Source organism: Squalius cephalus (assembly GCF_949319135.1).
Source record: "Squalius cephalus genome assembly, chromosome: 11".
Classification (NCBI taxonomy): Eukaryota; Metazoa; Chordata; class Actinopteri; order Cypriniformes; family Leuciscidae; genus Squalius; species Squalius cephalus.
In genome coordinates, this window is record NC_137132.1 from 28,379,294 (window position 1) to 28,406,043 (window position 26,750).

Consider the following 26,750-nt stretch of genomic DNA (forward strand, 5'->3'; position numbering starts at 1 on the left):
AAAAAAAAAAAAACGCAACCACAATATTTTCACAGATATTTTAATCCAGTTTTTGTGCTCCACATATCAAAATAAAGGCATTTCTTTTACAGATCAGTTGCCACTCAGTGTAGCTTTAATAGTGGCCTGTATGCAGAAAACTAAACTACTACACGGTTCTTTTCCAGCCTTCCAGTTTAACAATCGAGCTTTATAATATACATATAATAGTAATCAGCCTTTTCTGAGTGACAGACAGTACATGTGCTATATAATTTCCTACAGTAAAAAATCATACAGTGTTGTGCCACCAATACGATTGATCTAATGTATTTTGTTTTACTGCATAGATTGCATTGCAATGATAATATTAAGATTTTTATTTCCCAAAAATAATCTAGTAAATAATCTATTTATTTATGTATATACTTTATTATTTACATCATTGTTAATGTTCAGTACAGTGTTTGATCTCTTGATCCAAATGTCCATTTCATGACTTGGTGAAAGTAAAAAAGAAAAAGAAGAAAAGTTTTGTATTAGGCACTTAATAGGGGTGTTAATGACCATGAAACAAGGCAAAGTAAATATTTTTTTACTTTTGTGTGAATATTTGTAACATTCATGTATTTTGATAAAAAATACTTTATGGACGAGGAGGAAACCCGTCCATGTAGGGCTTTAATAATTTATAAATTGAAAACGGCCCCTCTGACTCAGACAGATAATGCAAAGACAATATCCAGGTGCCAAATAAATAAGGGCTCAAACATGATGGTCTTGTGGTGTCAGTGGATTCAGGGTAAAAAATTCTCATAATAAATCACTGGAGATTCCTCTTATTTCCAGATGAAGACAAGGTCTTAAACATCTGTCTCTGTGTGTTCAGAAGTACTGAAGGATGCAAGTGTGAATCATTATGTCCATAGCAGCAAAAATGGTTTCCTATTGGGACGGAGTGACATAACAGATCATAACTAACTGAGGTTGTCTTTTAGGATAAAAAAAAGTCATACATTGGAGGTTGTGTTATGAAATGAAATGCACTTTTATAAACGGAGAATTCCTATGGAATCATCATACACTCTTGCATATAAACACAACCACTGCTACTCCACCCGGTCACTGCCTTCCCCGTTAATCTGGACCACCACGTGTTCTTTCTCCAGCGTGTCTGTGGTGTGTGTGTTGGGGAGTGTGAGCGGACAGGGCTGCGTGTCAAAATAACGCATGCCTTCGGTTTTGTTCCGGCCTTTTCCGTGCAGAGACGTCACCCTGGTGAAGCAACTGCCGTACTGGATCTCGTCGGGCAGGTAGGACGTCCTCTTGTGGTAGCCAGAACCCGTGCTCTCCTGAGAGGCGGTGAGGAACACCACTAACTCAAAGTGTGATTGGTTGGTTGGGGCGTTGTTTAGGGGGCTGGAGGGAGATATGGGGTGAAAAAAGGTCAAGGGTGACAGAAAAAGAGGGCAAGGTCGTGACCCCAGGTTATCGACGCTGAATTCCATTGCAGTTTGGTGGAGTTCGTGATCGTCACGTTCTTCGTAGAGAACGGCGCTCACATACACGTCCACCAGCGGCCTAGGAAGCAGGTTACACACGCGGAACATCAAACAGCGCCGACCTCTGACCTCACACACTACGGCCTGAGGGCTGAACAGGATCCCGCCACAGCGCTTCTGAGGGCGGGAGAACTTCGCCACAAATGCACCTGATGGAGCAAAGAAAGAATTTGAATTTAAGGAAATAGAATGAAAAGGAACAGAAATAAAAAAAAAGCTAAATAAATAAGTTATTAAATTATTAACAATAACAATAATAACAAAACTGCAAAAAATTATTTATTAAATAAAGTAAATTAATAATAATAATAAGTTTGAAAAAGGTAAGTTCGTCAAGACAAAGTTTGAATGTTGCTTGAATGAAGAGAATTGCTTCTCTGCTTGTCTTTAAAAAACAGTTGAAAGACCTTTTGATTTTACAATGACAGTTTTTTGTTATAGTTCCCTGCAGTATACTATAGTCTTACTGACTCTCATATGCTGCTCTTTACTTTTGTTCCTCCTTTACCTTTACCTTTACCCTTCAACATCTGTAACTTTAAGTTACTTCCATTAGGATAATCATGCTTCTGAAAATATGTTTTTCCCCTCTTTATTATTCAACTTATTTGTCTGCGTGCCTTTTTTGTTTATTCATGCAAGTGGAGTGGAACTCTGTATAAACCCAATTGGGTTTCGTTCCCCTCCTTGTACTGTATCCATGTGATATCCGTGCAGAACAAATAAAATACAAATAAAATACAAATACAAAAAGTCTTGTCTGATAGTTTATATGTGTTTAAAAAGTCCCTACAGATAGAGTTGTAAGAAATGTCACCTATAGAAATTTGTATCTGTGTTATATACTTATTTCTAATCCATTTATGATTGAGAATGAGAAAAACACTTAATTTTTTTTTCCACAATGCAATTATCTGTTGGATTTCTCTGAACTGCTGAGTTTCCAACTCTTTTTTCCTGTGGGGCGGTTCATTTCAAATTCACACTCATTCTGCTGTCTTTGATGACAAATCACAGGATAGTTGAGTCACATGAATCACATGGCATTTGCAGCTCAGCTGATTGGCTGGCTAACAAACCTGTATTCAGAGCTGAGTGCAATTGAGGCAAGATGGCAGCATGCACATTGTGTTCTTCACCCCTGGGCAACCAGTCAAGGAACTGCCATCAAGAGAAACGTTTTAGGAAGTGTGCCTCCGTGTCCCAGGTTTTTGAAACCTGAGGACATACAACCTGTGCGGTTATTGCTTGGGAGAGGATCATGCACGTTCAGTGCTTGAGAGTTCTGAATGTGCCCATTGTGAGAAATTCACAATGAGAATTCTCTGTTCATGTTTGTCCCAATTCTCGATGGATGTGGGACAAACCAGAGGCTTCGGTCTTGGGGATCACAGGTCGAGCTGGCTGAGGAGTTAGAGAAAGGGTTGGCTCTTTCTCGCGCCTCGATCGTGGGCTTTCTCTCAAGTCATCCGATCCAGCAGATAGCATGTTGTTGGTACCATCCAGCCAAGAGGAAGCGAATGTGGTTTAAGAAGGCAAGGAAAGTGTGTACTGAGCCTTCTCAATCTGCCAGCGCCGCTTACGAGGGATGGCTGGATATCTTGGCCCGCACCGCAGCCAGATTGGACCTGGCTTGCGGGTGTGAAAAACGGGAAGTCACTCGTGGTAGGGTGAAGAGTAGTATCAATCAATCAATCAATCAATCAATAAATCAATCAAAGTCATGGAAGAAGTAATATTCATTCCAGATTTATATACTCTTGCGAGCTACCAGGCAGATCTGCTATCTGGATCAAGGCCAACGACTGTCCCCTGAAGCACTTGCTGCCGCACCATGGATCTAGCTCTCTGGGCCACTAAACAAACAGCCGCTGCTATCGGTCGCTCGATGGCAGCGATCATGTTCATGGAGCGTCATCTGTGGCTGAACTTGGCAGACATCAGGGAGAAAGGAAAGAATTTTCTCCTCGATACCCCAGTCTCGCCCACTGACCTTTTTGGCATATCTGTTGAGAAAGTTTTTGGAAAGTTAAGAGAGGCTAGGGCTCATTCGGTAGCATTCAGGAAATACATCCCGCACCTGAGGACTGGAGGCAGGGCCTGAGGGAGAGCGCACAGGAGGAGAGACGCGTGTAAGAAAAGATAAGATCTCAGGGAAGTGATTAATAAGAAGCACTTTGGTTAAAGACACGAATGCTGATGATAAATAACATCATTCCTCCTTCTTCTATCTAGAAGTTAGCTGGAAGTCGATTATAACAAAATGGGAAATGAGCTCCTGACTCAGGTAAACTCTGCCTTTGTTCATAGCAACTCCTCAAGCCCCAGTTGGCCTGCTTTGGACCAAGGTATTAGGCAGGCCAAAAAACCCTGGCCATTTGCCCCAAGGAAGCCTGGACGAGGCTCGATCAAGCCCCGATAGTGACAGTGGAAACGCGAGTGGCCCTGGCACGCACTAGCACACCCGCTTTTGGCCCGACAGTGGAAACACAACTATTGAGAGGTAAGCACTCTCTTTCCTTCCCCAGATAAATTAGGTGTTTAAGTAAGGAAATATTACAGGTGTTGGAACCTGGGTACAGAGAAGCTGAATACAATCCGGACGGTTGTAGCTCTTGTCTTATATTAATCTTATTAACAGGTTCTCACTACATGAATTACGGCTCCCTCTGGTGGCCGCCTACACATTCTGATAGGGTAGAGAAGATGAAGCATGTTGATACAGTATATATACTCTGTTCATCGTCCCCTCTCAAGCTAAAGGCTCAGTACTCCCCTATGGTGGCACAATTAATGTTTTCCCCTTGGGTTGAGTATACTGAACAAATTGTTCCTTTCTAAACATAGTTGGGTTCGCTCCCCTTTTTGATTTCTCTCTTCAGGTTAATTTAAAAGGAAACTAAATATGATCATGGCCATTTGTATTCCTGCTATTTAGTTTGCTCCCCCTCCTCAACTATTGCAATGGGTTTCTAAGTAGGGGTTTGCTTCCCTGAAAAGTAGGTTATTAAATGCCTGACTGACCTGTTTATCTCTCATGAGAGTTGACAACACTAATGAGTTGAGGAAGTTCACCTAGGGGCCGTCCCTCCTTGTTATCTGTCACTCACTTTGGTCCAGCGCTTTAAGAAAGAATACGAGCTTTGTCTAGCAGGCGTTGTATCTCTAGCTAGCCTTTTTCTTCTAATTCGGCAATGCTAATGAGTTGAGAAAGTTCACCTAAGGAGCACCCTCCTCATTACCTGTCTCTTACTAAGACAGGTAAAAAACCTGCAAGTTTTTTGTAAGTTTTTTGTAAGTGCAAAAAAACAAAAGAATAATGCAAACCTTTTTAGGTCCTAGGAAATTATTTTACATAGAGCAGAGTTTGATTTGCCTCCCCAGATTTCAAGGGTCTTAAATTAAGGCTAGACTCCACTGTGGCTCCCGGGGTTGAGCCTCTCTCTACTCAAGGCTCACTTTTGGAGAAGTGGCACTATCAGCGAAGGTAAAAAAAAAACCTTAGGTAAGCTGCCCTTTGAGCCCAAGGATTGAGTGAGGTGTCCCTCCCCATCTACTTTGGGTATTTAAGTAGGGTCCTTTGCCCTCCTTTATCTCAGTTATCCAGGTTAGCGTTAGTGAGTATAGGTTTTGCCATATGGCTAAATTATAAATAAATGGCTTAGGGAACGCTACGACTAGACGGTCTGTGTACATACTTGCCCTGGATGGACAGTTGAGTCAATGTATGCTATGCCCACTGAAATATTTTCACGTAGTGAGGAAGGCATCCCTGCGGCATGGCAGGGTGGGTATTTGTTCCCCATAGCGTCCATCCAAGACGCAATGTCTCATTTCCCTTCTCAGACCTCAGTTACAATCATCATCTGACACGTTCATCAGAGGTAATAACTAATCAACCAGTTGTCACTGCACGACAAAAATTAAGAATGATAGTGTAAACATGTTGCTTGTTGCATCTGTTAATTCACTTGCTTGTGATTATGGATGGTTTTAACGTTTCCAACGTGGCGGATATGTTGATGTACTTTTGCTTGAACTGCAATCTAGGTATTTAATATCTACAATATGATCCTAAAAAGCTGGACTTAGAACACAAGTACCATTTATATTTTAGTTCAATCGCAGGGCATCTACAGGTCATTCTACATTTCCTCTGAGGGCTTTAATACCAGGATAATCTGCTCAATACAAAGCAAGAATTGTGATGCATTTACATTAATTACTCCATTGTTCAGAGGCAAAGTTCTCATGATGATTTTATCTTTTAATAGATATATTAATCAATGACTCTTTTATTTGTATATCTCTTTGTCCTTAAAGCATGTGAACTCAGGATTCACATGACTTACTGTACATTCACCTAAAGTCTTTAGCTAAGTCTTTGTGAGATTCTAAAGTAAACACACACACACACACACACACACACACACACACACACACACACGCACACACATAAATATATGAATTATTAATTAGTGGGAATATACATGTTAACATGATTTAAGTGGGCAAGAAATGTTTACCAATCTTTCTGTGTAATGTTAAATCAGCAAAAGTGCTTTTTTAAGCTTGTAATATGTGCTTTTTTAAATCAACATCTTAAATATCTTACCTTAAACTCAATTTTTTACACGGCCAATTTTTATATTATAATGTTAACGTTTAACTTGTACTGAACCCGGAACATCCTTTTAACCTAACCTAAACTTGACTCATTTGAAATCTTCATTTCCAAAGGAAAGGTATATCTCCTATATAGACCTGCTGCATATTTCTACAGTAATATAGAAGACTGTGGTGTGTACCGGTGATGAAGGCCTCCAGCATGAGTCCCAGCAGCATCTGCAGGGCGAGCAGCGCTATGGCGGTTGGACAGTCAGCGTTGGGGTACATGGTGCCGTACCCGATGGTCAGCTGCGTCTCGAGGGCAAAAGAGAAGGCGGCGGTGAAGCCCGTCACGTGTTTGACACACAGCACGTGTCCGGGCGGTGGGGAGTCGTGGTTGGGCACATCCAGGTCCCCGTTGACACGTGCGAGCAGGTACCACAACACTGCGAACAGCAGCCAGTGAAGCAGGAAGGAGCCGCAGAACGCCAGCACCACCCATCGCCACCGCAGCGCCAGCCACGTCCCCCACATGTCCCGCAGGGCCCCGAACCACGTCTCTCTGTAGCCTGGAGCACTGCCTTGCATCAGGCTCCGCCCGTCCTTGTTGACCAGACGCTGGCGATGAGGTTTGGCCATCAGGGGGCAGGAGACGGTCTTTTGGTCACTGGTGGTGCTTGTCATGGTGACGGAAAGTTGGCAAGTGGCTGGCACCTGGAAAGATGAGCAAAGAGCACCTGATTTCAGCTACAAATTTCTACACATTTACATATGAAAATCTGATGTTCTTCAGGGGATAGTTCAACCTCCAAAAAATACAAATTCTGTCTGTGAAAATTAATACCAAACCTGTATGCTAACCTGTTATTTAGTCCTGTGAAACAAAAAGGAGACATTTTGAAGAATTTGAACCAGGTTGGCTGTTGAGCTCCAAATGTTTTTGCGAGGCACAGACTTAATTTTAAGCTTTTAAAATTAAAAGCCTTCCACTGATTATCCTTAATTCTCCATTAAAGCTCTAAAATTTTATTTGCAGATTAAAAATGGAGCCAGATTTGATGTAATTAACAGAAAACTGTGTTGTTCTCAACAAGCTAGATGTAATGTACGAAATGAAGATTAATGGGAGATTTTTAGTGAATATCAACCTAAATTTCTTCCTGTTCCAGTGTTGCTATTGCTAACTAAAAGTGTTCATCTTCATTTTTGGTATGTGGGAATAGGTTAAAATAAATTGAAATATAAATGTTACATGGAAAAAATTAAACTTGAAAAAATAAAAAAATAAAAAATTAAATGAAAATTAGAAATGTTGCCCAGGCAACTAAGTCTAACTAAAACAAGTTTAAGTTGAAGTACTAAAATTACTTAAACTGAAATAAAAATGAATTAAAGCTTATAAAATAATTTTTAAAATAATATTATAATATATATAAAAAAAACTAATAAAATGGACTAAAGCGCATTTACCTAAAGTTTACTGATGTAAGTATGATGAAAGTAAATGTTTTAAAATTAAAATAAGAACTGAACATATATAAATAAAAGCAAAATATTAAAAATGACTATAATAGTATATAAATAATATTGAAATAACACTATTCTGTTCGTTTAAAGCTAATGGATTACTTCAAGAAACTTATATATAGTGCATACGTTGAGAATGGTGTATTTATTATGTGTAATGGTATATATGGTGTATTTATTGTTATTATTATTATTATTTTACACTTTTTTGGCCTTGACAGCTGTCTCAATGGGAAAACAAAGAGTCTCCTTTTGGGTTTGGAACTACATGAGGCATGATAATGACAGATTTTCGGGTGAACTATTCCTTTAACATTTCAATAAAAAAATCTGCCATTTCAACTGCCAGGTGATTTAATTGGTGATGTTTCTCAGTGGGGTGTGTGTGTGGAAGGGACAGCAGGAATGTGTGTTTAATCCACTCTTTTTTTCGCTGTCTCTCTCTCTCTTTCTCTCTCTCTCTACCAGACGACTGCAAGTAATTAGTCTGACACTAAAAAGCAAAGCACTGAAATAATAATAAAAAAGAAAAAAAGAACTTCAGTAGCACAATGTTTTTTCATCATGTCACATTAATTAATTATATTAGATTGTGTGCTAGAGAACCTGACGAAGAATAGGGTTTCAGTCCCTTTGTGTCTGTAAATATTATGCAGACACACGAAATGTAAGTGCTTGAGCGTGTTTGGATGCCAGAGCTTGAGGTTAAACTGTAAAGAAGAAGAGAGTGTCACATTTTAATTTAACAAAATGTTAACTTGCCCTCCGGGTTCTCCCCGGTGAGGAGAGGGAATGTTCCATCTCAGGATGTGTGTGTGTGTGTGTGTGTGTGTGTGTTCTAAATATTTTTAAAAGTACTGGGTCAGTAAGATTTTTATTTAGAGAAATACTTTTATTCTGCAAGGATGCATGAAATGGATAGTAAAGACATTTATAATAATACAAAATAATAGTTATTTTGCTTTTCTTTCATTAAAGAATCATGAAAAAACTTAAGGTTTCCCCCCAAAAAAAGAAAAAAATTAAGCAGCACTACTGTTTTTAACATTGATAATAATCATAAATGTTTCTTGAGCAGCAAATCATCATATTAGACCAGATTTCCGAAGGATCATGTGACACTGAAGACTGGAGTAATGATGCTGAAAATTCAACTTTGCATCACAGGAATAAATTAATTTTTCACAATCTCAAATTAATGCAGTTTTGGTAAACATAAACATTTCTTTCAAAACATAAAAAAAAACTTACTGATAGAAACTTTTGAAATAAAATATAAGTAAAATTTTATATATATATATATATATATATATATATATATAAAAGATAAAGTTTATATATACAGTATATAAATGATAATAAATAAATATAAATAAAATTGTGTGTATATATATATATATATATATATATATATATATATATATATATACACATAACATTTTATTTATTTTTATTTATTATCATTTATATACTGTATATATAAACTTTATCTTTTATTTATTACCATTTATATATATATATATATACACACACATATTATTTGCTTCATCACAGTTAATGTCTATGAGAAATAGGGGTGCATCTGATTATAAATTATTAGATTGACAAAATGCTTATTGCTACTTTTTCGTACTTTAATTGAAGGTTCTAGTTGTCACAGGGTGTTTGCAGGCAGGCAGAAAAAGACAGATGAATAAAGTTCTCAACAAAGTTCCAGGTATACTCAAAAACCGGCATCAGCAAACATCAACTAAAAGTGACCGTGACCAGACAAATAGTGAAAACAGGGGTACACCTATATAGTGAACTATACAAAGTGATTAATATAGCACAGCTGAACAAATAAACCAATAATGACGTGACCATGGTAACTAAAGTGTGGTGGGAAATCAAACAAAGGAAGGCATAACTGAAGAAATACAAACTAAAAGTCCCTGAACTAAATTAAACTAAATTTATTCTGGATCAGTTCAGCCAGTGTAACATCGGGTCCCTCTCCATGAAGTACACTTTTGATTAGACAAGGCCTTGAATCTTTCCTGTACGTCATGACCTAAACTTCATGAGAAAATTCATCACATGATGAATCACGGTAGACTGTGAGTTACATCTTGTAGTTTAGTGCGTGTTTGCGGCGCATGTTATTCATGTGATCGTGTCTGGCCACAGGGCGATAAAACACATCTCTCTTTATGTATTGTGTTCCACAGATTATATGTATTAATGCCATTCACTTACACAAACACTTTGCAGATGTGAAATGAGTCATTGCCACTTAACCATATTGTTTTATTAATCATAATCATTTATTTTAATGCAAATATGCTAATGCCTGTCTTCACTATTTCATTAGTTTATGAATGATGGGCTTTCAGTTGACAGTGTGACGCTAGTCAGATTTACAGACTGGACTTAGTGTGAACTTAGCTTTTTATAAGCATGCATATAAATGTTTTATCATATATTTTCTTTTATACCAAAAAATGTCATATCCAGGCATGTTTTTAGACGATACCATGTGATTTTACACAGGATCATGATACATATTATCAAACAGGGCTTTTTTCCACATATATTTATGTCAGGATACTTCTGTTTGTTGTGATGTCTAGGTTAAACATTTACAAATTACTTAAATTTGATTTTTTTTAAATAAATACTTGATTGAAATCTAACTAAGTACATCATTTTCTTTGTATTTCAGGATTGGTTTTCTAGCTGTTCTTTATTTTCTTTGATTCCCCCCCTTTCATCAGTCATATCTTTGATTGACATCTCACCGGGCTCTGCAATTATTAAGCTATACCTCAATGGCACCTCACCTTGTGAATGCTTACTTCGACACAGAAACAATGAGTAGCTGATTCCTGGATATAAGATTAACCTGGACCTTTGCTTGTGTGTGTGTGTGTGTGTACGGTACAACTATCTTTGTGAGAACCAGTTTGAGATTTAGACCATCGAAGTGAGGACACAGAGAGTAGAGTGAGAATTTAGTAAAGTGTTTAAGGGTCAAGACTTGGTTTTAGGGATAAGGTTATAATCAGGTTAAAGTAAGGTAAGGGTTCGGGTTAGGCATTTAGGCTACGTTCACACTGTCACTCCAAATCCGATTTTTTGTGTATCCGATTGGAATCTGATCTAAATTTATTGACTGTCCACACTGTGTATCGCAGCTGTGTTTTCTGTCAAATCTGCATTGGTTTCTATGGCAATTGGTAGGTATACGCCAAAAACAACAACAACAACCACAACATGGAGGGGTTTGCAAAACAGAAGTTTCCTTATTTACAACATGACAATGTGTAGCCACTGCGCTGGACTCCTATGTCCTCTGAGGCAGCGGCAGAACCGGCTTTGGTCCGTGCTGTCGTCTCCGCCGGTTTGCAAAACATGTAAAATACAGTATATTGTCATTTTCTGCTCGTCCGGCACTTTGCAACAACACAACCTTGTTTCTGCAGCGACTTTCAAAACAACGTCTGACGCACAAAACAGATTTGTAAACATCGCATTTTTTGCCGTTCACACTTGCTAAATCTGATCGGAATTTTTTTTTATTGTTTTGTTGACTTTAGTTACGAGTTTAACCAGAGATTTGGTCTGATTAAAACTGAGTGACTCTCCACTGCACACAGTTCAATGTGTCAGAGTGCAAATGAGTCTGGTGTGCTCATGGGTAAATGATTATTTGTGTGTGTGTGTGTGTGTGTGTGTGTGTGTGTGTGTGTGTGTGTGTGTGTGTGTGTGTGTGTGTGAGAAAAAGGGGCCCGGTTCACGGACAAAAAGCACCATAAAAGTATTAGAAATTCTCCTAAAATAGTCCATATGACTCATATGATAGCTTTGTGTGAGGAATATAGTGAAATAAAAAAATACAACACTAAAGAGCAATGCTATTTTGTGTCAAATGACATCAATAATATTTTTGTTGTACATTTAAGAGATTTGACGGAAAGGAAGACATACATTTCAGTCTAAATACAGTCATATTGGCTACTTTTATGGTGCTATTTTTGTCATTTTGGATCTTGCCAAACCCGCTCCTCATTGCCTTTCATTTCTGGCCTAGATATATATTTTTCTAAATCATCTTTTGTGTTCCATGGAAGAAGAAAAGTCATATTGTAATGACATGATGGTTAGTAAATGATAACAATTTTTGTTTTGGGTGAACTATTCCTTTAAGACAAAAAACATAGATGACCCGAAATGCATCCTTTATGAATAAACAATGATTCACTAACACATGCAAACACAAACACTGCCCTGTGCTGATCCGGATGCTGATTTGTTTTCAATAGAGAGTTTGTCTTCTGAGACTGTGATTGGTCATGGTCACCCATGGAAAAATATCTTCTATTTTTCTTTTCTTGCTATTAATCTTATCTAATAATATCTCTAACAGAGCATAGAATATCCTGTTTTACTCACCAAATTTCTCTCTTTGGGGTTTATTAAGGACTCCTCAGAGTTTTCAGACGAAGTGTGAAATCTTCGGAAAAGTTCAAGCGGGATCTAGAGTGTGAGGAACCGTAGATCCTCGGCCAGGGTGTAAAACCAATCCAGATACTTTTGTAGGAGACACCAAAGAGTCAGATGCACTGAGGAACTCCAACAAACACACACATTCAATGAAGAGAGCCGGCCCTGAAACTCATTGGTCACATTACTCAGCATGTGTCCAATTAGGAGAGCTTTAGAGAGGAGGAGAACACCTAGAGTCACTTCTCTCTCTCTCTCTCTCTCTCTCTCTCTCTCTCTCTCTCTCTCTCTCTCTCTCTCTCTCTCTCTCTCTCTCTCTCTCTCTCTCTCTCTCTCCTGTGTGTCTGTGTGTGTGTGTGTGTGATGAAAGGAACAGAACAGTAGCTTTTCGTTCTCACCCATCTTTCTGAAGCTGCTTTGACTGCTAAACTTCTTGCAACAACCGTTTCTCTTTCGGCTAAAGCGCGAAAACAGATTTTGTCCTGTTTTTGTTGGTCATTGTGAGTGTTTCTGCCTGAGTGCTTGTGTTAATGCTTACATAATATCTCTCATTTACAGGAAAGGGTCACCGCATTGCTGATAATAGTTTTTGTGATCACATTTAATTAAGTTCTTGGTTATGTTTCAAATGAGACACTTGTGAGATTACTGGGGTCTTTTTCCCCAGGAGTGAAATGTAAGAAGCACCAAAGTCTCCATTTAATCTCAGTGCCGTTTTGGAGAAACCTTGAGATTAAAGAGATCTTGTTTGTGGTTTTACTTTCCAGTGGGCAATGCCACACTTGTAAAATGTATCACTTGTGTAGCCATACTCTGTTAGGATTGTGCTTTGCACAGCACTAAAATGCTAATAAATGTTATTTCTAGTAATGATGTGAGGCTAATTGACAAATTTGCGAAGGAAAATAGCTGCTTGTGGGAAACTTTTGCATTGTATCAGGTCCAGTTTAACAGAATGAGAGCTCCACATAAAATAATGCATTGAAATATCAACAAATAAAAATGCTTTTATGGTGATTTATGAACAGCTTCCTCAGGTAGGCTCATCATTTTCTGTGACATGACATTTGAATACAGAATGGTTGCATCACAAAGCTGATGGTCTCAGTTCATTTCAATGATAAGAAATCTAAATAATAGATAACAGCTAACAGCTAGCTAGATTCTGTAGTAAAGAGCAAACAATGTTGTTAATTTACTAATGCCTTGCTTGCAGGCGAACATAGCATTACATATTCATATATGAATAACTTGTGTGTTAATTTAGTTGTTGGATTGTCATTCTTTCTCCATTTTCCCCAACATTTATTTATGATAAAATAGATTTTTTTCCCCAAAATTGCTGCCATTTACTCACCTCATGTCGTTTCAAACTTGCATTACTTTCTTTTTTCTTAGAACATCACAGGAAAACTTCAGAAGATCGTCTTCCTTGAATGCCATCGGCCATACAAAAGACAAATGGGTGAGAAAAAAATATTAACCTATATATTATAAAACAAAATTATTGCATACTTTATCTTGTTCAAGAGTTCACATACCACATTCGCTCCTCAAGCATTAATGACCGTTCGCAGCCTTTGTGGAAGTTGTGCAGTCTCTCAATTGTCCTGAGGCAAGCTGGGCCTCAACATCTTTGAGAACTGTGTGCAGAACTCAGACGTGCAGCGCATGCAAGGCACTAAAGAACTTATGACCTGGAGGCTTTTTCGTCAACAGCGCTAATTTATGAACTTTACTGCTTATTCATGTAGTCAGAAGATAAGTAAATGGATGTCTGAAGGATTTTGGGATATTTGATCTTCAGCTAAGTCAGAACAGAGGAGTCACATTTGGTAGATATAGTTTAGAGCTAAAGGAAGAATTACAAGTTAGACATTTTGTTCTCTGTTAAGGAATTAATAATAATAATAATAATAATAATAATAAAAAGTACAATATCAGTATGTTGGCTTTTTTTCATTATGACATTTTCATGACAATTAAGCTTATTCTGCATCCATCTTTTAAAAAATTGACTTATTTTATTACAGTAATGAGTGACTAATCCAACACCCTGATGAAGGCCAGTGGGCCGATACGCGTTGGTGTTTTAATGCTTTAGCCCTTTTAAATAATAAAGGCTTTTTAACTTTTGCATCCTACTGAGTGCCTGGACCTGGAATTTTTTCCAAATTCTTTTTAATGAGTGACTAATAGTTGACTAATGAAAATCATAATTGAGAATAATCGTGATCAGGCTTTAACCTGCTAGACGTGTTTCTCCATAACAAGAATAAACCTCATTGGTTCTTGCCGTAGCTCAAACGTGCAGTGTAACACGATAATGAACATCATTGGTTCTTGCAGAAGCTCAAACGTGCTGCGTAACACGAGAATGAACCTCATTGGTTCTTGCTGTAGCTCAAACGTGCTGCGTAACACGAGAATAAACCTCATTGGTTCTTGCTGTAGCTCAAACGTGCTGCGTAACACAAGAATGAACAGCACGTTTGAGCTTCTGCAAGAACTAATGAGGTTCATTCTCGTGTTACGCAGCACATTTGAGCTTCTGCAAGAACCAATGAGGTTCATTCTCGTGTTACGCAGCACGTTTGAGCTACAGCAAGAACCAATGAGGTTCATTCTCGTGTTACACAGCACGTTTGAGCTTTTGCAAGAACCAATGAGGTTCATTCTCGTGTTACGCAGCACGTTTGAGCTTCTGCAAGAACCAATGAGGTTCATTCTCGTGTTACACAGCACGTTTGAGCTTTTGCAAGAACCAATGAGGTTCATTCTCGTGTTACGCAGCACGTTTGAGCTTCTGCAAGAACCAATGAGGTTCATTCTCGTGTTACGCAGCACATTTGAGCTTCTGCAAGAACCAATGAGGTTCATTCTCGTGTTACGCAGCACGTTTGAGCTTCTGCAAGAACCAATGAGGTTCATTCTCGTGTTACACAGCACGTTTGAGCTTCTGCAAGAACCAATGAGGTTTATTCTTGTGTTACGCAGCACGTTTGAGCTTCTGCAAGAACCAATGAGGTTCATTCTCGTGTTACACAGCACGTTTGAGCTTTTGCAAGAACCAATGAGGTTCATTCTCGTGTTACACAGCACGTTTGAGCTTCTGCAAGAACCAATGAGGTTCATTCTCGTGTTACACAGCACGTTTGAGCTTCTGCAAGAACCAATGAGGTTCATTCTCATGTTACACAGCACGTTTGAGCTTCTGCAAGAACCAATGAGGTTCATTCTCATGTTACACAGCACGTTTGAGCTTCTGCAAGAACCAATGAGGTTCATTCTCGTGTTACGCAGCACGTTTGAGCTACAGCAAGAACCAATGAGGTTCATTCTCGTGTTACGCAGCACATTTGAGCTACAGCAAGAACCAATGAGGTTCATTCTCGTGTTACGCAGCACGTTTGAGCTTCTGCAAGAACCAATGAGGTTCATTCTCGCTGCGTAACACAAGAATAAACCTCGTTGGTTCTTGCAGAAGCTCAAACGTGCTGCGTAACACAAGAATAAACCTCGTTGGTTCTTGCAGAAGCTCAAACGTGCTGTGTAACACGAGAATGAACCTCATTGGTTCTTGCAGAAGCTCAAATGTGCTGCGTAACACAAGAATAAACCTCGTTGGTTCTTGCAAAAGCTCAAATGTGCTGCGTAACACGAGAATGAACCTCATTGGTTCTTGCCGAAGCTCAAATGTGCTGCGTAACACGAGAATGAACCTCGTTGGTTCTTGCAGAAGCTCAAATGTGCTGCGTAACACGAGAATGAACCTCATTGGTTCTTGCAGAAGCTCAAATGTGCTGCGTAACACGAGAATAAACCTCGTTGGTTCTTGCAGAAGCTCAAATGTGCTGCGTAACACGAGAATGAACCTCGTTGGTTCTTGCAGAAGCTCAAATGTGCTGCGTAACACGAGAATGAACCTCATTGGTTCTTGCAGAAGCTCAAATGTGCTGCGTAACACGAGAATGAACCTCATTGGTTCTTGCAGAAGCTCAAATGTGCTGCGTAACACGAGAATGAACCTCATTGGTTCTTGCAGAAGCTCAAATGTGCGGCATTACACGAGAATGAACCTCATTGGTTCTTGCCGAAGCTCAAATGTGCTGCGTAACACGAGAATGAACCTCGTTGGTTCTTGCAGAAGCTCAAATGTGCTGCGTAACACGAGAATGAACCTCATTGGTTCTTGCAGAAGCTCAAATGTGCTGCGTAACACGAGAATGAACCTCATTGGTTCTTGCCGAAGCTCAAATGTGCTGCGTAACACGAGAATGAACCTCATTGGTTCTTGCTGTAGCTCAAATGTGCTGCGTAACACGAGAATGAACCTCATTGGTTCTTGCAGAAGCTCAAATGTGCTGCGTAACACGAGAATGAACCTCGTTGGTTCTTGCAGAAGCTCAAACGTGCTGCGTAACACGAGAATGAACCTCATTGGTTCTTGCTGTAGCTCAAATGTGCTGCGTAACACGAGAATGAACCTCATTGGTTCTTGCCGAAGCTCAAATGTGCTGCGTAACACGAGAATGAACCTCATTGGTTCTTGCTGTAGCTCAAACGTGCTGCGTAACACGAGAATGAACCTCATTGGTTCTTGCAGAAGCTCAAACGTGCTGTGTAACATGAGAATGAACCTCATTGGTTCTTGCAGAAGCTCAAACGTGCTATGTAACATGAGAATGAACCTCATTGGTTCTTGCAGAAGCTCAAACGTGCTGTGTAACACGAGAATGAATCTCATTGGTTCTTGCAGAAGCTCAAACGTGCTGTGTAACACGAGAATGAACCTCATTGGTTCTTGCCGAAGCTCAAATGTGCTGCGTAACACGAGAATGAACCTCATTGGTTCTTGCAGAAGCTCAAATGTGCTGCGTAACACGAGAATGAACCTCATTGGTTCTTGCTGTAGCTCAAACGTGCTGCGTAACACGAGAATGAACCTCATTGGTTCTTGCAGAAGCTCAAACGTGCTGTGTAACACGAAAATGAACCTCATTGGTTCTTGCAGAAGCTCAAACGTGCTGCGTAACACGAGAATGAACCTCATTGGTTCTTGCAAAAGCTCAAACGTGCTGTGTAACACGAGAATGAACCTCATTGGTTCTTGCTGTAGCTCAAATGTGCTGCGTAACACAAGAATGAACCTCATTGGTTCTTGCAGAAGCTCAAATGTGCTGCGTAACACGAGAATGAACCTCGTTGGTTCTTGCAGAAGCTCAAACGTGCTGCGTAACACGAGAATGAACCTCATTGGTTCTTGCTGTAGCTCAAATGTGCTGCGTAACACGAGAATGAACCTCATTGGTTCTTGCCGAAGCTCAAATGTGCTGCGTAACACGAGAATGAACCTCATTGGTTCTTGCTGTAGCTCAAACGTGCTGCGTAACACGAGAATGAACCTCATTGGTTCTTGCAGAAGCTCAAACGTGCTGTGTAACATGAGAATGAACCTCATTGGTTCTTGCAGAAGCTCAAACGTGCTATGTAACATGAGAATGAACCTCATTGGTTCTTGCAGAAGCTCAAACGTGCTGTGTAACACGAGAATGAATCTCATTGGTTCTTGCAGAAGCTCAAATGTGCTGCGTAACACGAGAATGAACCTCATTGGTTCTTGCAGAAGCTCAAATGTGCTGCGTAACACGAGAATGAACCTCATTGGTTCTTGCAGAAGCTCAAATGTGCTGCGTAACACGAGAATGAACCTCATTGGTTCTTGCAGAAGCTCAAATGTGCGGCATTACACGAGAATGAACCTCATTGGTTCTTGCCGAAGCTCAAATGTGCTGCGTAACACGAGAATGAACCTCGTTGGTTCTTGCAGAAGCTCAAATGTGCTGCGTAACACGAGAATGAACCTCATTGGTTCTTGCAGAAGCTCAAATGTGCTGCGTAACACGAGAATGAACCTCATTGGTTCTTGCCGAAGCTCAAATGTGCTGCGTAACACGAGAATGAACCTCATTGGTTCTTGCTGTAGCTCAAATGTGCTGCGTAACACGAGAATGAACCTCATTGGTTCTTGCAGAAGCTCAAATGTGCTGCGTAACACGAGAATGAACCTCGTTGGTTCTTGCAGAAGCTCAAACGTGCTGCGTAACACGAGAATGAACCTCATTGGTTCTTGCTGTAGCTCAAATGTGCTGCGTAACACGAGAATGAACCTCATTGGTTCTTGCCGAAGCTCAAATGTGCTGCGTAACACGAGAATGAACCTCATTGGTTCTTGCTGTAGCTCAAACGTGCTGCGTAACACGAGAATGAACCTCATTGGTTCTTGCAGAAGCTCAAACGTGCTGTGTAACACGAAAATGAACCTCATTGGTTCTTGCAGAAGCTCAAACGTGCTGCGTAACACGAGAATGAACCTCATTGGTTCTTGCAAAAGCTCAAACGTGCTGTGTAACACGAGAATGAACCTCATTGGTTCTTGCTGTAGCTCAAACGTGCTGTGTAACACGAGAATGAACCTCATTGGTTCTTGCTGAAGCTCAAATGTGCTGCGTAACACGAGAATGAACCTCATTGGTTCTTGCAGAAGCTCAAACGTGCTGCGTAACACGAGAATGAACCTCATTGGTTCTTGCAAAAGCTCAAACGTGCTGTGTAACACGAGAATGAACCTCATTGGTTCTTGCAGAAGCTCAAACGTGCTGCGTAACACGAGAATGAACCTCATTGGTTCTTGCAAAAGCTCAAACGTGCTGTGTAACACGAGAATGAACCTCATTGGTTCTTGCTGTAGCTCAAACGTGCTGCGTAACACGAGAATGAACCTCATTGGTTCTTGCAGAAGCTCAAATGTGCTGCGTAACACGAGAATGAACCTCATTAGTTCTTGCAGAAGCTCAAACGTGCTGCGTAACACGAGAATGAACCTCATTGGTTCTTGCAAAAGCTCAAACGTGCTGTGTAACACGAGAATGAACCTCATTGGTTCTTGCAGAAGCTCAAACGTGCTGTGTAACACGAGAATGAACCTCATTGGTTCTTGCAGAAGCTCAAACACGCTGCACTCTAAAAAATGCTGGGTTATTTTTAAACCCAAATGCTGGGTTGAGCATTTTGACTATGTTGCTGGGTTATTTTCTCCGTAATCAGCTGGCAATGACCCAGCATTTGGGTTTTGGAAATTTTGACCCAGCGCCTCCTCGCGACTCGCGAGTCGCGCGCTTTTGTCCACACTGTTCAAATCACTACGTCAACAGGAGGACGAGAGGTTCAAGCAGGAGAGAGCGTAAAGGTGAGCAACCCTGTTTTATTACAACTTTCCTAATGTTAAGTAACGTTAGTCAAAGAAGTCAGAAAGTCAACAAGAAGTTATGTTGAAATGAACTATGAATTATTGACGAAGTCGACGTCTGTCGAACTAGCGACCGTTATGCTAACGTTAACGTTACGTTACACATAACATACATTATTTTTACACGGTCTGTAATCAATTATTCCACTTAAAACACGGTTACAATGTCTAAGTACAGTTGTTGGTGTCTGTTTTATCTCCAGAAATGTTGCGGGTTACTTGATTTCGGCGGTGTTGGATGGATGCAGTGTAACGTCACTGGCTGGATATGTTAAAGAAGCTGTAAGTCTAACGTTACCTATTATTTAACTGTGTTTGTTAGTCATTTTCGAAAGGTAGCTTTACATAAAATATTGAATTATGCTGCAGTATGTTCTCTGTGTTTGGGTGCGTGCGCCTTAATTCAATTTGGCTAAGCATTTCTGCAGAAAACAGTGATGTCATCGTCCAGCTCAGTACAATTCTTATCAAAAACTGTCATTGTTCATTTAAAGTCAGTTCAGTGTTGCTTCAGTTACGTTCAGAAACTATGTAAAGATAATCAAAGTAGTTACTGAAGTACAATTTGGTCTTAAACCGGCTCTGAAAAAAAGAGTCATTCAGTTCAGTTCAGTTCAGTTCAGTTCTCATCTGATATTGTCAGTGCAATTAAATCAATAACATTGTTGAAAATTAAGTGCCCCTAACTAAGCAAGCCAGAGACAACAGTGGCAAGGAACCCACACTCCATCAGGTGACAGAATGGAGAGGGAAAAAAACCTTAGGAGGAACCAAGCTTATGTATTAAATAGCCTAATACAATTTATTATTTTGGTTTGTCATGCAATTTGGTTCACAGTCATTAAATAACTATGATGATCATTGAATCGTGAATGATTTAAAAAAAAACTGCCAGGAAGAATAAACATTAACAACATTTATTTATTATTTTTACTTATCTTGAAACTGCAATCAAATAAGTCAATGGGCGCAATGGGCAATTATTATAACGATAGACTAATACATTGGAATGAATAAAAATATTCTATGAAATATCTACAGGTAATTTTATAAAATATTTTTTAATTATCCACAAAATTAACATTTCTTCTGTTTACAGTCTTGTGAATTAACAATAGTTAATTAAGCTGTTAAAAATTATTTAGTCTATTTATTTTTTTTTTTTTTTTTAATTAAGTAATGATTCATTCAAATTATTTATATATATATTTTTTAAATTAACTGGAGCCAGCATAAAAATAAATTTTAAAAACATTGTACATGTAATACATGCTAAATTTGTAAAGATATTACTAATCAGATGTTTCCTTCTTTTCTTTTACAGCAATGGACATTTTTGTTCAACAAATCTCCTCAACTGGAGTCTCGAGTGCCTCATTGAAAAATTGCTGGTAAATATGTGATGAACAATTTTGTATTTCAAATTCTCTTTCTTTGTAGGTAATCTTTTTTTCACAGTTGCATCCAGTGCCAACCCTAACCCTTAAAGGGATAGTTTGCCCAAAAATGATATTTAACCCATGATTTACTCACCCTCAAGCCGTTCGAGATGCATATGTCAATCTTTTTTCAGACGAACACATTTTCAGTTATTTTAGAATAACTTTCAGTGGTTATAATGTCAAGTTATGGGGTCCACCTCCTTCAAGTCCCAAAATGTGCATGCATCCTTCACAAAAGTAATCCATCCGGCTCCAGGGGGATAAACGAAGGCCTTCTGAGGGTAATCCGTGCGGTTTTGTCGTAAAAATATACATATTTAAAACTTTATAAATGAAAATATCTTGTTTCCGGTAGCGGTCGATGCGCGTTCACGGAGATGGATGCTGGTGTATGACGTAGGACGTAGCGTAAAAAGCGTCTTGACGTAGAATGAATGTAGAGTTTTGTTTTGCTCTGCTCTCTGGCTGCGCTGTCACGTTCGTTCTACGTCACGACGCTTTCTACGCTACGTCCTACGGATTACTTTTGTGAAGGATGCATGCACATTTTGGGACTTGAAGGAGGTGAACCCCATAACTTGACATTATAACCACTGAAAGATCTAAGACATTTTCTAAAATAACGGAAAATGTGTTCGTCTGAAAAAAGATTGACATATGCATCTCAAACGGCTTAAGGGTGAGTAAATCATGGGTTAAATATCATTTTTGTGCGAACTAGACTTAATGTCAAACCATGTAGGGTGAATTTAAATCAGTTATATTGTAGGGCTGGCATAGGGTACCACTTCTGTGCCTAGTCGTTGTCAGTGTAATTTCATAGATAGCCGTGCTTGTTTGACCCTTTCTTGGTTTAAGGCAGTGGTTCTCAAATGTCCTGGGACCCCCATAATTTAGGATGTCTCACCCAATTTAAATTTTGCAGTCTGTACTAATGAGCTGAATCAGGTGTGTTAAATGAGGGAGAGATACAAAATGTGCAGTGGTATGGGGTCCCCAGGACGGGTTTGAGAAGCACTGCTTTAAGGGATAGTTCACCTCAAAAGGAAAATTCTGTCGTCATTTACTCACCCTCATGGTATTACAAACCTGAATGATTTTCTTCTCCTGAACACAAAAGAAGATATTTAAAAAAAATGTTGGTAACAAAACAGTTAACAATAGCCATTGACTTTTATAGTACTTTTTTCCTATTATGGAAGTCAGTGGCTACCGTCAACTATCTTGTTACTGACATTCTTTAAAAAATCTTTTTGTGTTCAGCAGAAGAAAGAAACTTCAAAAAAAGTTCCAAAAAAAGATTTGGAACAACGTGAGGGTGAGTAAATGAGGCGAGTAAATTTGACATGAGGGTGAGTAAATTTGCATTTTATGGTGAACTATACCTTTAATAACACTAAATGTTTTCAGATTACCAGAGTACATATTTAACTGTTATATATTTAAGCTAATTTCACTCATTCTAAGTTGACCTTAGTTAGAAATGCACTTTGCTTAATTTAAAAGTTGATGAACGAACATGTTCTAATCTGCCATTTTTCTATTCTTAGATTCCAAAGGCATACTAGCACTTACAATCCTGCCTGTGATTCTTCCCCCGCCTGTGTAAGATTGGCCACAAAACCTTTCGGCCAACTATTCAAGAGACAAGAACCTCATCCATTGATGTACAACCAGTAAGTAAAACAACAGGGGACAAAAAGAGCAGGCTCATTTCTTTACACCTGTTTGTAGGGCTGCACGATAAATCGTTTTATTCCTGCTTGAATCTGACATGCATTTCATTTTCTCACAACTCTTTAAAGGATTAGTTCACCCCAAAATGAAAATTTCCTAATAATTGACTCACCCCAATGTCTTCCAAGATCCATGTCTTTCTTTCTTCAGTGGAAGAGAAATTCAGTTTTTTGAGGAAAACATTTCAGTATGTTTCTACACAGAATAGACTTAAATGGCAACCAACTATCCCAACGTTCAAAGAAGGTTCAAATGTCCATCTCAATGCAGCTTCAGAGTCTCTACACAATCCCAGTCGAGAAGTAAGGGTCTTATCTAGCGAAACCATAAGCCATTTGTGGTTTAATAGTATATAAATGTTTTTTTTGTTTTTAAATGACCGATCGTTTCGCGAGATAAGACCCTTATTTCTCAACTGGGATTGTGTAGAGACTCTGAAGCTGCATTGAGACGGACATTTGAACCTTCTTTGAACGTTGGGATAGTTGGTTGCCATTTAAGTCTATTCTGTGTAGAAACATACTGAAATGTTTTCCTCAAAAAAACTTAATTTCTTTTCGACTGAAGAAAGAAAGACATGGATATCCTGGATGGCACTGGGGTGAGTAAATGATTAGGAAATTTATATTTTGGGGTGAACTAATTCTTTAAGTTAATTTAAGATGGTATTTAACTAATTTAAGACTGCTCTTATGAAAACCTAAGACACACTTTTAAATAATTATGTGTCTGATATTGTCTTTCCCTCATTTAGTCTGGAACCAACATGGTGCTTTACCTGGAAAGGCAGAGAGAAGCAAAACCCTCCCCCTTTGTCTTGGAGCTTGGAATGGCTGGACAGTTTTTTGGTGAAGGGGAAACTCTGGAAAAGTTGACTCAGTTTTTTTTTTTTTTTTATCATTTTGTGAAGATAATTTTTAGCTAGGTTATTTTACAGTTTATAGGTATAGAGTTTCATGTTTTTATTTTGCTACACAGGACTAAATGATTGCTTATTTAAAATGAATTGCAATGTATGTACTTACTGTTTATACGCAGAGATGTGCCTCCCATTTTTGCTGCACAGGACTAAATGATTGCTTATTTAAGTGAATTACAATGTATGTACTTATGTGTTTTTATTGTATTCTTTGTGAATAGAATCTTAAGCTGTAGGCTATTTTACAGTTTATAAGTGTAGAGTTTTGAATTTTGAGAATCTTACCATTTTATAATATTTTAACATACCAACATTTTAGCACAAATGATTTTTGTGGGCCTCCGTTTATGTTGCAGATGTCTATTTTTTTTTTACATGAATGTATTTATGATTATATTAATTTCCTGGAATAAACACTTTAATTGAATCAATAAACAGTAGTGTTATTATTGTTATTAATATTTTTGTATTTTTCTATTCGTTTTTTTATTATTATTATTATCTAAAATTAATAACCTGTAGCATGGGGGTTGTTTGACCCAGCACTGATTAAAAACAACCCAGCAGATGGGTTAATGTATAAAAACCCAGCCTGCTGGGTCAAAATAACCCAGCATGTGTTCTGTCCAATATTTACCCAGCGCTGGGTTGCCAAATAACCCAAATTGGGTTGTTTTTAACCCAGCATTTTTTAGAGTGTGCGTAACACGAGAATGAACCTCATTGGTTCTTGCAGAAGCTCAAACGTGCTGCGTAACACGAGAATGAACCTCATTGGTTCTTGCAGAAGCTCAAATGTGCTGCGTAACACGAGAATGAACCTCGTTGGTTCTTGCCGAAGCTCAAATGTGCTGCGTAACACGAGAATGAACCTCGTTGGTTCTTGCAGAAGCTCAAATGTGCTGCGTAACACGAGAATGAACCTCATTGGTTCTTGCAGAAGCTCAAATGTGCTGCGTAACACGAGAATGAACCTCATTGGTTCTTGCTGTAGCTCAAACGTGCTGCGTAACACGAGAATAAACCTCGTTGGTTCTTGCAGAAGCTCAAACGTGCTGCGTAACACAAAAAAAATCTTCATTTGTGTTTCGAAGATGACCGAAAGTTTTACATTTTTGGGCAAACTATCCCTTTAAAGAGGGCATCTTCTCCTATGTTACCCTACCACTTGTCCTTTGGCTGCACAATATGAGAGAACACATTTTTTATATTTTTTGGGTCAAGAAAAAGTCTAGAGTTTGTGATATATTTTTCCTCCCCTACCCCGAAACACTCGCTGTGGCTGGATGCCGTACAGACCTCATTCAGAGCAGCGCCATGACAGGTATGAAAGCGAGGCTGTGAGGGTGTAAAAAGAAGCTCTTAGATCAATAACATGCTACATGTCGGCGCACTTGCCCACGAGGCTATGGGCATACTACAAATTGCACACTTTGTCTTCAATAACAAATGCACATTAATAGATAAATAATACTTAGCTATACTTTGTACAAAATACTATTGTATACTATAATGTATTTTGAAAGTATACTTTCAATGCATTGTTATTCCAGCACACAGTTAAAATATACCTAAAATATATTTTCACTTCAAATATATTTTTCTAAAATATATTTTGTAGAAAATATACTAAAGTACAATTATTTTAAAGTGTGTTAAAAATTGTATTGTGATAAAAAAGGTAAAAGCATGATGCTGATATACTTTTAATATATTTAAAGATAGTAATATTGTTTTTGTTGTATATTTGCAATGTACTATTGAAAAGGGGAATATATTTCAAATACAATAAAGTATACTTTTTTTTTTCACTAGGGTGGCACTGTCACAAAAAACTAGGGTCCTAGAACTACGGTCCTGAAACTGCAGCCTCCAGTATTGCACGAATATAATCAAAGACAAGGAATGTGCATATAAACACACTCAATGAGAATAACAAAGGTAAAACATTATTCAGGTAGTATTTGGTATTTAATTTATACTGGTTTTAATATTTAAAAAAATCTTGGTTTCTAGACTTTTATTATTGTATTACAGTAATTATAGACTAATGAAAAGGATAATTGAGAATAATCGTGGTCATTGAGAATAAAAAGATAAAACATCCAGACATATGGTAATAGAAGTGCAGGGAAATGTGCTTAATTGTGCTTAGCTGAGAAAAAATGTCACATAAAGTGATTTGATCTATTGAATTTGAGGTGATGATGATCATAATAAGAAGAACTGGCAGGCAGACATATATCAGTCATTATTCAGTATTAAATATTTGATTTGCTCATTGTGCAACGCAATATGCGTTACACACTGAATTCAAGCATAGGCCTACTAGTGTTTTGTTTTGTTTTGTTTTGTTTACATTGTATACCAGCAGATGGTGCACTGTAGCCACAAACCAAATCTAACCATTCAATCTGTACTGCAAGAACAGTGGTTAATAAAACACTCCCTTCACTGTCACTTATTGCCCCCACACAGCAAATGTTTCACAGACGCTCTAAAGCACATATTGCACCATTTTAGCGGAGACAAATGTGTGAATACACACACATACCTATGAAAAGACTTTCAGAATGAAGAAAGATCAAAGGATGAGAAAATGAGAGGGTTTTTTGTTCGCTGTTCGCTGCAAATTATAGGTATTCAGTTACATTCTGCACACAGAGGCAGATGTACACAAAAATATTCATTTTGATGTAGATAAAAAACCTTAAAATGATTTGACATTAGTAAATGGACTTAGATGTTGAAATCTAAAGCTATTAGAAGATTTATATAACTTATAATCAATAATTCATGTTGTCACTGGTCTGATGAATAGGCCTACTGCACAGTAAATGTGCATGGTTTCACTTCTGGCCACATCAAATCAATTTGGGGATATTTTAACCTATTGTTGTTGACAGTGTGCTGTCTGGCAGGAGAAAGAACAGAAACTCATCCCCACACCTTTCCTGTATTTAATCATCTTTGGAGAATTCTGTAATGTTAACAGTCTGATTAGGGTTGTGAATCTTAGTCCACTGTACAGATTAGATATGAGGCTTATCAAACTCATTTCCTCATCACATTACTCAACAAACACCATTTTGCTTGGTATGTGTGTGAATGTTAAATAAATCCAGAGGACAAATTATTGCTCAGTGGTTCTTTCAAAGTTCAAATGGAGATTTGGGTGGTTT

At 38.5% G+C, this 26,750-nt stretch overlaps 1 protein-coding gene across 2 annotated transcripts; it reads right to left on the reverse strand.

Annotated features, from left to right (window-relative positions):
• Window positions 1-30: 30 nt before the first annotated feature.
• Window positions 31-13,588, reverse strand: kcnj13 (potassium inwardly rectifying channel subfamily J member 13). 2 transcript variants are annotated; one of them, XM_079885591.1, is made up of 4 exons: window positions 13,519-13,588; window positions 12,111-12,248; window positions 6,350-6,863; window positions 589-1,690 (listed from the first exon to the last, which is right to left on the reverse strand). In XM_079885591.1, the coding sequence occupies exons 3-4, from the start codon at window positions 6,831-6,833 to the stop codon at window positions 1,089-1,091; spliced, it is 1,086 nt and encodes a 361-aa protein (XP_079741717.1). In that variant the 5' UTR covers window positions 6,834-6,863; window positions 12,111-12,248; window positions 13,519-13,588; the 3' UTR covers window positions 589-1,088. The 2 variants fall into 2 exon arrangements, with proteins under 2 accessions (XP_079741716.1, XP_079741717.1); XM_079885590.1 differs by lacking the exon at window positions 13,519-13,588 and having other exon boundaries at window positions 31-1,690; window positions 12,111-12,425.
• Window positions 13,589-26,750: the final 13,162 nt, after the last annotated feature.

Coding starts and splice junctions, on each gene's coding strand:
- kcnj13 (XM_079885590.1), bottom strand. CDS start 6,833: ATGACAAGCACCACCAGTGACCAAAAGACCGTCTCCTGCCCCCTGATG. Junction 1,691..6,349: donor GCTGGAGGCCTTCATCACCG/GTACACACCACA, acceptor TTGCTCCATCAG/GTGCATTTGTGGCGAAGTTC.